Genomic DNA, 13,734 nt, shown 5'->3' with positions numbered 1-13,734 from the left:
AAGAGAAACCGAAGCAGAGAGTCTGTAATAACTTGATCTCAAAATTCTCTTTTTATGTGTTGTTTATGCTTCTGTTTTCTTTTAAGAAGGAACAAACTGGTAGCTGGATTCTCAAATGGAAAAGGAGCACTTGAAGAAGATAGGTTTTTTGCTAAATGTAAATTTTGCTGTTGCTTTTGTGAGGTGCTGAGCAGTCAGAGCCTGTAATTATTGGGATTGCAGTGCAGCATCCTATTTCTTTGTGTAAAGGGCTGTAATAAAGAACGTCTACGATTATGGCTGAACCCATCTGTCCTTGGGAAAAAAAAAAGTCTGGTATCTCTTGGTTACAACTGTTAAGAATGGTTGCATTGAATTATGTTACTACTGGTATTCTTTTGTCTGTGTTTGGCCATAAATACTTCTTGTTTGTAGAAATTAGCAGACTAAGATCATGCTGCATGAGGCCAACAATCCCAATCCTTTTCTGATCCCTGCCTCTTCTTTTCTTGTGTTAGTGTTTTGTGAGTGAATAGATTAGTATTTGCGGGTCAGATACAGAGAGAGGCGCACCCGCATGATGATGCAGTAGTCTTGTCGCCTTTGTCTAGTTTGAAAGTCAGTCTGTCATTAGCACAGTGCCCTTGTTTCATTGTCATAGAAATATGTTTTCCTCCCTTTCGGGTCTTACCTCAGGTTTTCTTCAGTGTGAAAACAAATCTTATACTTTAGAAGATTGTGTCAGATGTGGTCTGATTTCCTTTTTAGTAATGCCTTTAGACCTTCTTTTTCAGAGTAAACGGGACCACCTCCTTATGAATGTCAAATGGTACTATCGCCAGTCTGAAGTCCCAGATTCAGTCTATCAGCATTTGGTTCAGGACAGACACAATGAGAATGGTAAGTTAGGCTCTGTAGAGTAAGGCCTTATTTACTTGTACTCTGAATTTTAACAGTCCAGAAAGCAAGAACACTTTTGCATAGGGGTATGAAGCAAGGACTGTTGATGAAAACAATATATTAGAAGATGGATGATAGTGTTTCTTACCTGCCTTGTTTGTTCTAACTAGTGTACGTCCTGTAACCATAGCTATAATCAGCTGCATTTCAGGTATGGTTTAAATACTGTGCTGTATTATACTAATGCCTTGAGAGAGTAGAAAAGGAAAATAACATTGGATCCTTTGTAGGCCTTCTGGACAGTGTACTAATACCTAACTGGCTGAAGACCAAGTTGTCTGAAGAAATTGTGAATCTCTTCTATTTTTTGTGATTCTGCCATAGTGTCGTGAGAACTACGTTTTTTTTACATTCATGCTACCTTGCACGTATGAATACTCACTGTGATTAATATTGCAGTAAGTGATGTAACTGAAACACTCGTAGCGGAGTTTCCCCCTTTTCTCTCTGCAAAAACAAGTGTGATCTTGGGTTTAATAGAAGCAGAAGAAACTTTAGTTCATATTCCAGTGTCATTTATCTCTTGCCTCTAGGGGAGACATAACATTTGCTTCTATTCTTACCAGGTAATTTCCTTGAGGCAACTGTTAAAATTCTGAAGATACTCCAAGGTGAATTGTGATGATAAAAGTTGATGCTTGAAATACGGAACACAGCAACTTTTTGGTGCATGACAGTACAAAGTTGAGCATACGTTCTCCTTTTTGCAGGCATTAAGGACATTTTGCGTGTGCTTTTAGCAAAAGCTGCACGAATCTAACTTCTCTCTTACTAATTTATTTGAAACTTCTAACAATGGGGTTCTAAGCACAGTGTCAAAGTGAGCATTTTTGATAACATGGCTGCTTTTTTATGTCACACTCTTGTGCATGTGGAGAAGTATTTTTGTGTGTTCTTCAAAGGCATTATAAAGAAGTCATGGAAAAAATTGTCTTCCAGTTTTTCGTTAACACTGAGAATTTTCTGTATTTGAACATGATTATCAGTATTTATCTCAAAGCCAGAGCACTAAGCAGTTAGTACCGTCAAAATTTTATTGAAGATTTGAGATTAAATATACAAAACAACCAAAGCTTTAACCTGTAAAGCTGAAGTCGGTGATAAATTAGTTTGCTTAGTTCCTTTCACCTGGGAGTGACCACTTCTAGTGGTCGGTGGATGAAATGTGTCATCCAGTACCCCTAAAGGCTCTTCACCTTCCGCAGTTCTTGAGATAGGATAAGGGAGAATTCCTGTGTAAAAATGGGTATCGCGTTATTTCCATACCTTACAGGCCATGTAGACAATCTGAATGTTTGTCATCTTAACACTGAGGAGTGTGTATCTAAGAAATGTCCTCAAACTTTGACCTGTAAAAAATACCTGCAAAATTGCAATGGTAGATGCTTTCAGACTACAGCTAATGTGTTGGTGGTTTTTTTGTTTGTGTTTTTTTGCTTTCTGGCAGACTCTGGACGAGAGCTTGTTATTACAGACCCAGTTATCAAGAATCGAGAGCTCTTCATTTCAGATTACGTTGACACTTACCACGCTGCTGCCCTCAGGTAAGCTACAGAGGATGTGGTGAGGTGGATGAGAAAAACCTTGTTGACAGAGGTGCTTTTTCTGGTTTTGTGTGGGGATCATTAGCATACTGCTCAGCTTGCTCCTCATCTCCTACAGTAATTAACTTGTGTTATCTGTTCTCATTCAAAAAGAAGCTGTAATTCTACAATCTCGTTTTAATCTCAGTTAATCAATGTTGCTCAGAAGATATTGTTTCCCATCGTTGCCAATTTAGGTTATTGCTAGTTCCTGCAGAAATACTACCCTTTCCTCCTCCGTGTTTGATTTCACTATTAACAATAGTGTCTCCTGGTAAGTGACTGTTAGTACGGTGCCCTGATTAAATTGCGTTAAGGCTTTTGCTCTGAGGCACTTGTCGTCGTTGCAGCTCAGCTAAGAGCTCCATTAAAAATACAGACAGGAGGTAATGGGCCCCTGCATTGTTCTCTGCACCGGCTGCCCTTCCCTGGAGCTTGCTGCTCTCTTTACTCTTTTAAGTTTTTAACTTAAGTGGCTAACCTTTGACTAGGCTGAGGGGATAGACCATTACTTAAAAATGTTTTCAAATAGAAACAGCGAGGCATTATTTTTCAGCAGATTTTCAACATGCCAAACATGCATGGATATTGTCAAAATGCAAATTGAATAATCTCCCTGATAATAATGCTCAGATGGTGTTTCGCTAGAACCATCTGGAGACATTTTTTGTTCAGAGTCACTTTGCTGAAGCCACTTACTTCAAGACAAAGTAGCTGCAGCTTCTGTTAGAAGGATCAGAAGTCTCTGATTTATGTATTAGACTTTTTTATAAACTTGGAAAATTCCAGTGGTGTACTATAATCTCATGAAATTCCACAGTGCCTTTTCTGACTTAGAGAAGGTCGCCTTCCAATTTTAAATTGGCGTGCTTAGAAACAAGCTAGCAGGAGGCTGGCTGTCTTGATGGAACCAATCTTGGAAATCTGTCTGCTTAAACAGAAAAACTGAACTATGTGTATGGATTTTTCCCTGGGAGTATTTTAACTTCTCTTCTACATACTTGCTGGTTTCTTCTTTAAAGAAGAGATAAAAATGGAATATATGTGTACACCAAGCAAACTTGAAAAATAACTTTCTCTTCTCCCCTTCCAAAAAGAGTGGAGGCTGCTGAAAGACCGAACTGATCACTTTTTCAACCTGTCTTGTGTTTTAGCTGCCGTCTTTTTGTTTGGAAGTGCATACCATCGGCACCGTTCAGATCACTCTCTTGTTTTCCTTTGTTGGCATATGGTTTCACTGTTGTTTTGTTGTGTTCTGGATTGTTCATACGTTTGATAATTCTTACAGGCTTGTAGATGGTATCTAAAGATGCTGATAATTGAGAGAATATACTTTTGCAGGATAAAGATTATATTTTTGCTGATTCTTTTCTAGCAAATTGCGATTAATACACGTCAGTAACTTTCAGTGTACAAGGCAAATGTAAGGGTAATTGCACAGGATGTTCTTACATTTGAGTAGGCAGAATTGTGATGCATGAAAGGAGGGTTAACATGAAATTCTAATTTATTATAATATGAGATTATTTCTCTGCCTTCTGCAAGCAAATAGCTCTGGTCACACGATGAACTGATGACAAACTGGGAAATAAAACCAGTGATTGTAACTACCAATGTTCTGCTCTAACCAGTGGAAAAATTTAACTAGAGGATACTTGTAGATCCCTGTGGAAGCGTGTAATAAAAGCTACATCCTTTTACCTGTATGGTAAATCTTTGTGGTAATATGTAGTACTAATTGTCTGAAATGCTGTGAACAAGGTGTACTGCTTTCATGAATATAGATAATACAGGCTTATCTGGAAAACGCTTATTAACTGTCAGATGAATTATTGAAAGGAAACTAAGTATTTTTCCCCAAAATACTTTTAAAATGTGAATTTAATGTGAAATGTCAAAACAAATACCCATTCTCATTTTTTTCTTTCTAAATGACTAAGCTAGGAAACTAGCTTCAGCAACCAAGGATAAAATAAATATTAGCGAACAAGTTTGTCTTTCAGCATTTCTGTGTGATGTCTCAATTACAGACCTTGTTAATGTTCCCTTACAACCTGGCGTGACCCGTGCAACATCCAGCGTTGCTTTGTCCTTTGCCAGAAAGGGAATTGACTGAGAATTAGGCAATCACAAGGACAATTATGCAGCCTCAGCTCACAGGATAGCTATTGATTTTGTCTTACAGCAGTCTTTTATTCAACTTTTTTTTTCTTTTCTGTAACTTTTATTCATCCTTCATCCTTCTGGTGTGTTTTTTCCTCACCTGTAGTAGCTGATGTTGTGTATCGGAGAGCTAATGTTACAAGGCAAAGTTCTTAGCGGCTGTTGATTGCTAAGCCTTTTTGAAGTGCTTCACCGTGAAAAGATTAGGAAGGGAAGCAAGCTTAGCATTACAACTTTCTAGCGCAGTTTTCCAAGTATGCAGTGCTTTTAGGCTCTGCTGAGGAGACTAGGCAAACAGGTCCAGGATTATTAGAGGCAGAATAATTATTCATCTTGGTGTGCTGGTGGCAACAGCGCTTTTCTTTCAATTTTAACCAAGACTGGCAAACCTTTTTACAATGTTAAATAAGCCCCATAGCAGCTTATTTATAGTAGTAAATACTATTCGGTAAATACAAGTGAAAAGAGATGCTATCTGTATCAATACCAGAAAGCTTGACACACTGAAAAAGAGCAAAATTTTGTGCTTTGTTTATTCCATTGAATCAGGTTTAGATAAAAAGCACTAGCTGTGGCTGTCTGGCCTGCTTGTCTCTGCCCGCTTCTGATCTGATTTCCTTGGCGGCAGTGAACTGCGATGCATTGAACGACAAAACAAGAGCAGCTGTTGAACATTAACAGGCCAACAAACCCTTGAGGAAACGAGATGCAAATTCTTACAGCTAGTCTTGATGCTCATCCTTAAGGATAATGACTTCATCAACAAACTATATTAAAAAAAATTATTAACAATCTGCTGTAGAACAAGCTAATAAATCCTCTCTTCCCCCCCCCATTTTACTCTCTTATGTATGAAAGTAGAAGGTAGAAACTTTTGTATGTTTGGAATTTGCATTGTTAGGATTGCAGTCTTGCTAAAAACAGCATACCTTTGCTTTTTATTTGGAAGGGTTATTAAAGGGAAGTTTTGTTTAGCTTTCTAAATAAAAAGCTGACTTCCCAAATAATGAGTAGCAGAATTTTTGAAGCTTCCTTAAAGATGTAAGTGTAAGAACTTTGAAAATAAGACATTTTCAGGATTGTGTTTCTAGGGTAGATATTGTTAGTCGGATTAAATTTGGGCTCCTCAGGATTGTGTGCTGGCTGAATGAGAACTAATGAATGTTGGTAGAACACCATCTGAGACGACGTAACTGAGTTTTCTCCCTTTCCACCGTGGGAAGAATCTGCATGGTTATTTGTTACAACAGGCTTATATTTACGAAGTTTTAGACATTTATGAGAATGACAGGATGTCTGTAGGTTATATGCAGATTGCAGTGGCACTTAATTAAAATAGCTGTTGTTCAAGATAGAATTCTAATACTATTTTCCCTCTTTCTTTCAGAGGGAAGTGTAATATCTCCCATTTCTCTGACATATTTGCTGCTAGAGAGTTTAAAGCCCGAGTGGATTCATTTTTCTACATACTGGGCTATAATCCAGAGACAAGGTAAGTGAAATGACTTTTAAAGGCAAGCTTTACCACAAGCCTGTAGCAACAGGACAACTACTCCAGGGAAGAAAAGTTAAAATCAAGTGTGATGCTGATAGGAAGGGGGGGTGACAGAGAATGGGAGGGAGAAGCTACCTCTTCCTGCTGAGTGTATGTATAGGAGAAAAATGAACAGTAGATAACAAAATTCTGCAGTGAGTCATCATACCTGGTTGCATCCCTGGGTAGATAACATGCTATGTCAAAACAGGTTTTTAGAACCATGAAATTTTTTTAAAGGTTGCAGACCTTAGCAGGAAGTCTTAGCTGTCGCATTGGCTAAATGCACACCTCTGAAAATGCTTTAAAAAATACATTCACATCTTCTAGTGAGCAATGTTGACATTTACATGCTTTTAAGAAATCAAATTGAAAGTTTTTAAGTGTGGGAATTCATGCTTTCATCTGTAAATACCCGTATAGGGTCCTATATCAACAGTTCCTAGTTTATGCTTTGCTGGCCTGGAGTAAATTAGAAGTACAGAAAGAAGGTTTGTTGTTTGTTGTTTTTTTTTTTTTTTCCCTTCTTTTTCTTTATTTTAATACATATTTGGAGAAGGGATGTTCAGCATGCTCTTTCATTTCACAGTTCTTTCAGTCTGCCTGGGAGTTGCCCAACCAATCTTTATCAGCTCTGTTTGGAAAGCAAAGCTGATAGTAGACTGTACCTTCATCATTTTCCAGGTCCAAACCCTAACTCTTATTTTTTCATTTATGTAGTTTTGTAAACACAGAGAATGCCTTACAAATACCAGCCCTGAAGAGTTTGTTGTCTAGGGGTGTATTTCTACGAGCACTTGAGTAAAAGATTAATAATGCGCAACAGGGTGCAGCAAGGCCGGTGCCGACTGAAAGTTGTATTGTTTCTTTCAATGCAGAAAACAACTAGCTTGTGGACCTTGATTTCTAGAGATATTGTTGAGAAAAGTATTATTTTAAGTGGGGATTAGATAGGCAAATAAATAATAAATATTTGAATTGTTACATTGTAGATTTACTGTTTTTAATGCAGATATGAATCTTCATGCTTCAGGGCATAGCCAACCACTAACTGCTTGCAGTTAGGAAGAAACTCCCTGTGTGGGCATATTATTGTGTAATTGCCTATTTATGAGGCTTCTGTGCCTTACTGTGAAGTGTCTTAAGCTGTCCCTGTGTCTGAGAGAGGGCATGGGACATGGGAAACTCCTTAGGCGATTCAGTTCGCATTCATAGCAGGTGGTGTCAGCGGCAGTCCCTCGGAGGCAATCTCGCTGGTGTATGGTGCTGAGCTCTGGGAAAGGGGTGTGACATCCTATAATATTTTAAAATACAATACGTTAAAATGCTTTTGTAATGTCATTTGTGTATTTTTTTTGAGCAGTCCGACAAGGTGAGGCATTTTTGAAGTTCGTCACGATACACCTCTCTGATATTCAGCACCGTGCTTGACCCCTGTATTTAACTGTGTCGCTTCTCTTCAATGCGTTTTAATTTTGAGGGTGTGAATGCTAAATGAACTGTTTGTATTAGTGCTCAAGTTCTGTGTTTAATGGATTATTTCTCTTATGAAATGCCACTTCTGTGAGTTGTCAGTTCAGTTTTAAACCCACTTTCTGTATAGAAGTAGCTGTTAATTCTTCCAGCTATTAGAAAATGACTGAGCCTGAAAAGATCAATGAAATGACAAAGCATAGCACTTAGTGATCAGCTAATTACTCAGACTAGCCAGCTCTCACAATGTAGGTTTTTCTTCCTTTGGTTGTGGCCAGTTTTTTTTTTTGTTTTGTTTTGTTTTTAATTCTAGCTCTTCAAGTCTGTATTTTGTCTTGGAATGGGGCGAGGTTTAGAAAAAGGACCTGAGTTTAGGTTGCTTGATTATTTTCGACCTGTGTGTTTGCTACTGCTTTACAATGCATGCTTCTTCGAATACCTAATTCTAGATTTATTTTGCTTTTGGAAGTAAAAGTGTTGTAACACATGTTCCAGGATGACCTGTTGGTGGTCTGTCTATGAAAACAAAACTTTGGCTTGAACTTGATCTGCTTGATCTCTAATGTAGTGTTTTGTTTCACACGGAAAGGATGGAAAATGTTCATGGAAGTAATAGTACGTTGTAGACAAGGTTGTGAATACTGCAATATGACCCCCTCGACTGACTTGTAGAAACGTGTGATAGGACACATGCTTAGAGCAAACAAGCTTGAGCTGTGTATCTACAAAGATATGTTTCTGTTTGATTTTATGTTCAGCATAAGATGCTCATACTTTTCCAGGACTCTCAAATGCAGCTCAGTGTGTTGGGAATCGGACTGTTTTCTATGTTTTCATGTGTTCTATTTGCAAAACAACCTGCAAAAATCCCAGACCCCCCCAAAAAACATCCAAAACACTGGTGTGGTGGATGTGTAATAAGAAGCTTTTTGTTTCTGGAGCACACGGTGCTAAAGTAAATTATGCTTTGTCCTTTCTTTTCTATTTGAAAGCTTGCTGGCTATAGGTTTAGCTTGGGAAATATCAACCATGATCCTGTTGTTGATCATTCTGTGGTCTGGAAGCGGTAAACCTGTGTGGTTTGGGATAACTTTTTTCTTTACAGTGTGTAACAAGCTGGGGGTTTTTTTGTTTGTTTTTTGTTTGTTTTTTTGTTTTCCTACAGAGTTTGGTAAAAGATTACACACTGTGTTTCAGTAATTCTCACGTCAGTGAGAAAAATCTGATTGTGGAATAACAACCTAAACTAATCTTAAAGCTAGAGGCTGGGTGTTATCACCTTGAATAGAGTGTTAATCAAGCTAGTAAGCAGACCTGCAGACCAGCCAGTTCCTGGCTCTCAAGAGTGCGGAATACATCCACTAAACTTGTTTAGTCAGCTGAGAAAGAAAATTCATTTTATGAAAGTACTTCAAAATAATTAATTTCATATCTCTTCGGAGAAGTGAGCGCTCTGACACTGACTAATTCCACTAACATGGAATCCTGCTCAAACTATTGGGCTCCCCAAATGGCTGGATGAGACCAATGCTTTATCAAAGAAGTGTTAGGTGAATTGTATATGCCCTGAAATTAGTTTAGAAGCATTTCAAAGTGTGTGGAATAGCAGTCAGGAAGCATTAATGGACAAAGAAAAACAGACCTGATGCCCCACTTCAGAAAATCAGTAACTGCACCAGCTTAAGCTGTTGATTTTGGTATTTGAGTCAGATAGCAGCTCTGCCTGCTAAAAAGAAATACGTAGCAAGGCTTGGGAGTGCTGTTGGACATGCCGCTTGACCTCAGACAGCTGTTTTTCACCAGCTCACATCTTATCGCTCATTTACTACAACTCTAGTTCTTACCCTATCTGTAGTATAGTGCCAGATGTAGCTGATTCTGGCAAGAACTTCTTCCAGTCCTTCCTTTCGTACTCCGGCATCTTGTATGGACTTAGAGAAACAACTTTGAACTATCTTACTCAAGGATGCAGGCATGCCAAATGCCACTATTGGTATTGGCCTGTTTCTGTAGCGTACTGGCATGTACTAATCAGCTCTTTGATCTCAAGGAGTAAATAAATACATTATGAAGTTTTGTCTCACACTGACATCTGTATGTAGATGACATCTATACATAGAATTAAATGCTACTGATTTTTTACTTGGAGCTAGAAATAATCAGATATTATTCTACAAGCAGTTTTCGTGGCCGTGGATCAAAATTACTCTTCCACAACACTGTTTTGCATTGTAGAACAAAATAATACCAAACATTCAAGGCATGGGTGAATTTTCTGAATAGATGTTTTGGGAAGACCAGGATCTTGTCTGTGTCTTTATTGCACAACATTTGTTTCCTTTATTTTTCATCTTTTTCTTCTGAAGTGTTCTTGTTTGGTGATGTTATGAGCTAAATGAGTATTGGTGTGTCTTGGAGAGGAGTGTTCCCAAGAGTAAAATTGAAGGTGACTTGCTCTTTCTTTTTCTTGTCCTTTGTGGCTTCCTGTTTTCTTTTGAAAGTCTGAATCAAGAGCCTCTTTTTTCTTTTTTTTTCTCTCCTTTCAATGGAAAGCATAGTGGGTGGAGTACAAGTTTCAGTTCTAGAAACAGATAAGAATAGTGTATATTCTTACAAAGTCAAGAAGCCAATGTGGAGTTGTGTGTAAGATTTTCAAAGCTTCCTCTTAATATTGCCTTTCTTTAGAAAAAATTGTAGTTGAATGATAAATTGATATCTACAACCAAAATGTGAACAGAGGCTAGAGAATTGCAGAGCTCTGTTTTGCTACTTCAATCCTTTTGTCTGGTTAATTAGTAGCAGTCAGACTATTTTGATTCTATGCATATTATAATGCCCAGGGCAGTGATAGAGGGTGACATGATCGTAAAGGTTTTTAGATGTATCCATCCTTATGTCTCAAATCAGAGCGTTAAAATGAGTTCTTATTATGCTTACACTTAGTAGAACACTGACAGTTTGTGGCATACTTTAAGACAATTCCTACAGTGTATTGAGAGTCCAATTTTTTTTTAAATAGGTTTAGCAATTTTAAATACAATCAGAAATCCTCCTGATGGGGGAAATTGGGGACTGTTTGTGTGGTATGCCCATGTGATGTGAAACAGATGGCTTCTGTATGTCTTACTAAATTACAGGAAAGTTGGTTTGTATCACTCTTGTCTAATATTTCCGGGAAAGAATCATGGAAGATGCTGAGCACCCTCACTGCATGTCAGTAGGTATTGTCATGCGTTGAAGTGCCTTGCACTTGATTCCTTCTAAACAGACAAACCTCCCTCCCCAAACCTGTATTTAGGTACATGGATGTATAACTTCCCTGGGTTGTTCTTTCTGGCTGACATCACGCTTCTTAACATCATTTGGAATACCTTATTTCTATGTGTCCCTATCTCAATTTATCTCTGAACTGGAGGGTAACATAGAAGCTGAGAACTTTTTCTCAAGTTCATGTTGTGAACTTGAGGGGGGAAAAAACCCAACCCAGAACAATAACAAAAAATCCAGAAATACATTTCAGCTGTAGTTGAAATGAAGACTCAACACCTTTGGCCTTGTAAGTGTTCTTACTTAAAAGCGGTCAGCTGGTAAAGACAGTGCAACATATTTGGGGTAGTTATCTTTTTCTAGGCTGTAGTCTGGGAAAACTTGGTCAGACAGTCCTGTTCTGAATGTGTTGCCTTCTGTGATATTTTATAACGGAAGCGAGCTGATAGAATGTTATGGTGGATTTGTCTTTTTTTAAGCACTTTATAAAACTTCATTGTGTTTCTGGAAGTTTGAAATGCATAGCCTAGTGTAGCTTAGTATTTTAAAAAACATAGGAACTTTTATCATGGTTGGTTGTGTTTTTAATTTTTTTTTTTACAAGTGTGAACCAAGCCCCTCTATCCTGTGTCTTAGGGACTGACTCCTTCAGATTATGAATGAGCTTTGGTAGCATCAGATAGTTTCAGCAGAGCCATGGTGGCTGAAATGCTCAGGTTGCTGAACATTTGAATTATTGCAGGTTCATTGAAGGAGCCAGACTATGTTGGTGAAGTTTCCCAAGAAGGGGGTGGGAGGTAACATAATATGGGAAACAGGAAAGGTGTATCCCCCTATCTTATAGTAAATCTTTTTCACTGGATCATTGTAAAAGAGAGAAAATTGGGGATTGTTCTGTGGCCTGTTGTGTTTTGCTTAGTCTGTTTCTGTCTTTTAAAATGTAAAATTTGTGAAACTTTTTATCCTTCTTCAGCCTCGCAGTAAATTCAGGCACCTCAGGTGCTCTAAAATGGAGGCAGGTATACTCGTTAAAGCATTGTATGCTGTGGGGGCAAGGGATGTTACCTTCATATAAATGGGTAGCTAAGAATTTTTTTGAGAAGTGCATTAATGAACAGGAATGCCAAAAATTAAGGATGATGAAGGAAGCTCAAACAGTGAGTCAAGTCTGGCTCCTCTTGGGTTCACTTGTGTTCGCACGAGCTTGTAAATGGCAGGGGCATTGCTGAGAATTCGTATTCTTTAAATGTTCTCATATATTGAATTATTGACAGGTAGAATAAAAGTATTTAGTGAATCAGCTCGCTGCTTCATTTCCTAACAAATAAATTGTATATTAAAATGTGAAGATTCTGTCATTTGCATCTGTGAAAACCTCTGAGGCTTTCAATCCATGCAATTTTTTTAAAAGCTAATCACAAACTAGGAGAAAAAGCTTTTAGAAGCCTTTTTTAAATCGATACGCGTTTCACTTGGAGAAGAAGTAAAAAGTGCTGGCAGACAGCTCTCCAGACTTGGAATGGCTCCGCTCTCGAGCGTTGGCTGTATCAGATCCCCTAGCTAAGGCCCCACTTCCCTGCACACTAGCTTGGTATGCAGAAGCTGCGGAGTCTGTTCAGTGTGCTTTATTTACGGAAACAGCAGGGTTGAGATTGATTGCGTTGTAAGACAGTGTGTGGATGAGGGAGGGTCACAGCACATGCTCAGTCCTGTCAGTCCGAGGGCGAAGTTTCTGCGTTCTGCGTGCAGGCTTAGGTCATAGCACAAGCTCAGTGAAAGCTCTCTGAGGTCTCTCAGACTGCATGTGCCTCCATTTTGAGTTGGTAGAGTGGAAAAGGCAGAGTTTTAGCTGTTAAGTAGAGGGTTCAGGAATACATCTAAACCCACAAGAGCCTGTCATAGTCATGGATGATCCATTCAGCCCCTGCAGGTAGGCTACATCACTCTGGCCTCCCCTAAACAATGATGATTTTTGCTGTTATTTGTGACTTCTGAAATGTTTATGAAATCATTTCATTACTATTGCATGTTCCTCAGAACCTTGTAATCACATCAGCATTGCTGTGCAGCTGCTTGTACGGTGCATGAGGGCACTGAGCAGGGAATCTGCTGCCTAAGGGGTGCATGTAGCAAAACGCTGAAGCTGTGTGGGCTTTTTTTTTTTTTTTCCTCCCCTCGTGGTGCAGTTTTAATTTCAGTTGTGCTGTCTGCATGCCAACCTTATGGCAGGTCTGTAGGGAGCTGCAGAGGCGCTCTGCAGGATGCAGCGTTACCGAAGTGGCTATTAGGAAATGTTTGGGCCTGCAACAGACTGTTTAGATAATGTTATGGGGAGGGTCGTAGATCAGCAGCCATTGGTTGCTCTGAGGATGGGTGGTTCTCGTTTTGATTGAGGGGCAGTGATCCAGCTGATACTTCCTCAAGTATTAAGAGAAAAAAAAAGTAGCCAGCATGGTTGTGCTTGCTTGTCAGTCACATGAAAATAACACTTATGCACCTAAACTGCAGCAATATTGGCTTATGCATTGAGAAGCTTGTCACGTGACAGCTGTGTAAGCAATACCCGCACCGGTTTTGTCGGGCTAGCAAAACACACTTAAATTTTTAGACTGATCTGAATGAAATAGAGGACTCGGGCTCTACAGTTTTGTGTAATGATAGTATGGTTGTAACCGGCTTTGCAGTGCTTGTGGGACAGCCATCAGTGACTTATCACTGCTAAATATAAATGGGTTTGAGAGGACTTGGGTGGGTCGAATGGGAGTAAACTCGATT

General features: G+C 38.8%; 1 protein-coding gene across 3 annotated transcripts in view; it reads left to right on the top strand.

Moving 5' to 3' along the window:
- RERE (arginine-glutamic acid dipeptide repeats) overlaps positions 1–13,734 on the top strand; it is a 181,437-nt gene that overhangs the window by 52,639 nt on the left and 115,064 nt on the right. For 2 of the 3 annotated variants that reach the window (XM_082328890.1, XM_082328889.1), the window contains exons 3-5: positions 774–879; positions 2,387–2,483; positions 6,073–6,177. In XM_082328890.1, the coding sequence (XP_082185016.1) occupies positions 774–879; positions 2,387–2,483; positions 6,073–6,177 (308 nt within the window). Of the gene's footprint in view, positions 1–773; positions 880–2,386; positions 2,484–6,072; positions 6,178–12,870; positions 12,890–13,734 lie in introns of those variants that run through there. The other variant, XM_082328891.1, reaches the window with a different exon arrangement.

The sequence above is a fragment of the Platalea leucorodia genome (genome assembly GCF_965183815.1).
Source record: "Platalea leucorodia genome assembly, chromosome: 17".
Lineage (NCBI taxonomy): Eukaryota > Metazoa > Chordata > Aves > Pelecaniformes > Threskiornithidae > Platalea > Platalea leucorodia.
This window is presented reverse-complemented; position numbering and strand designations above follow the sequence as displayed.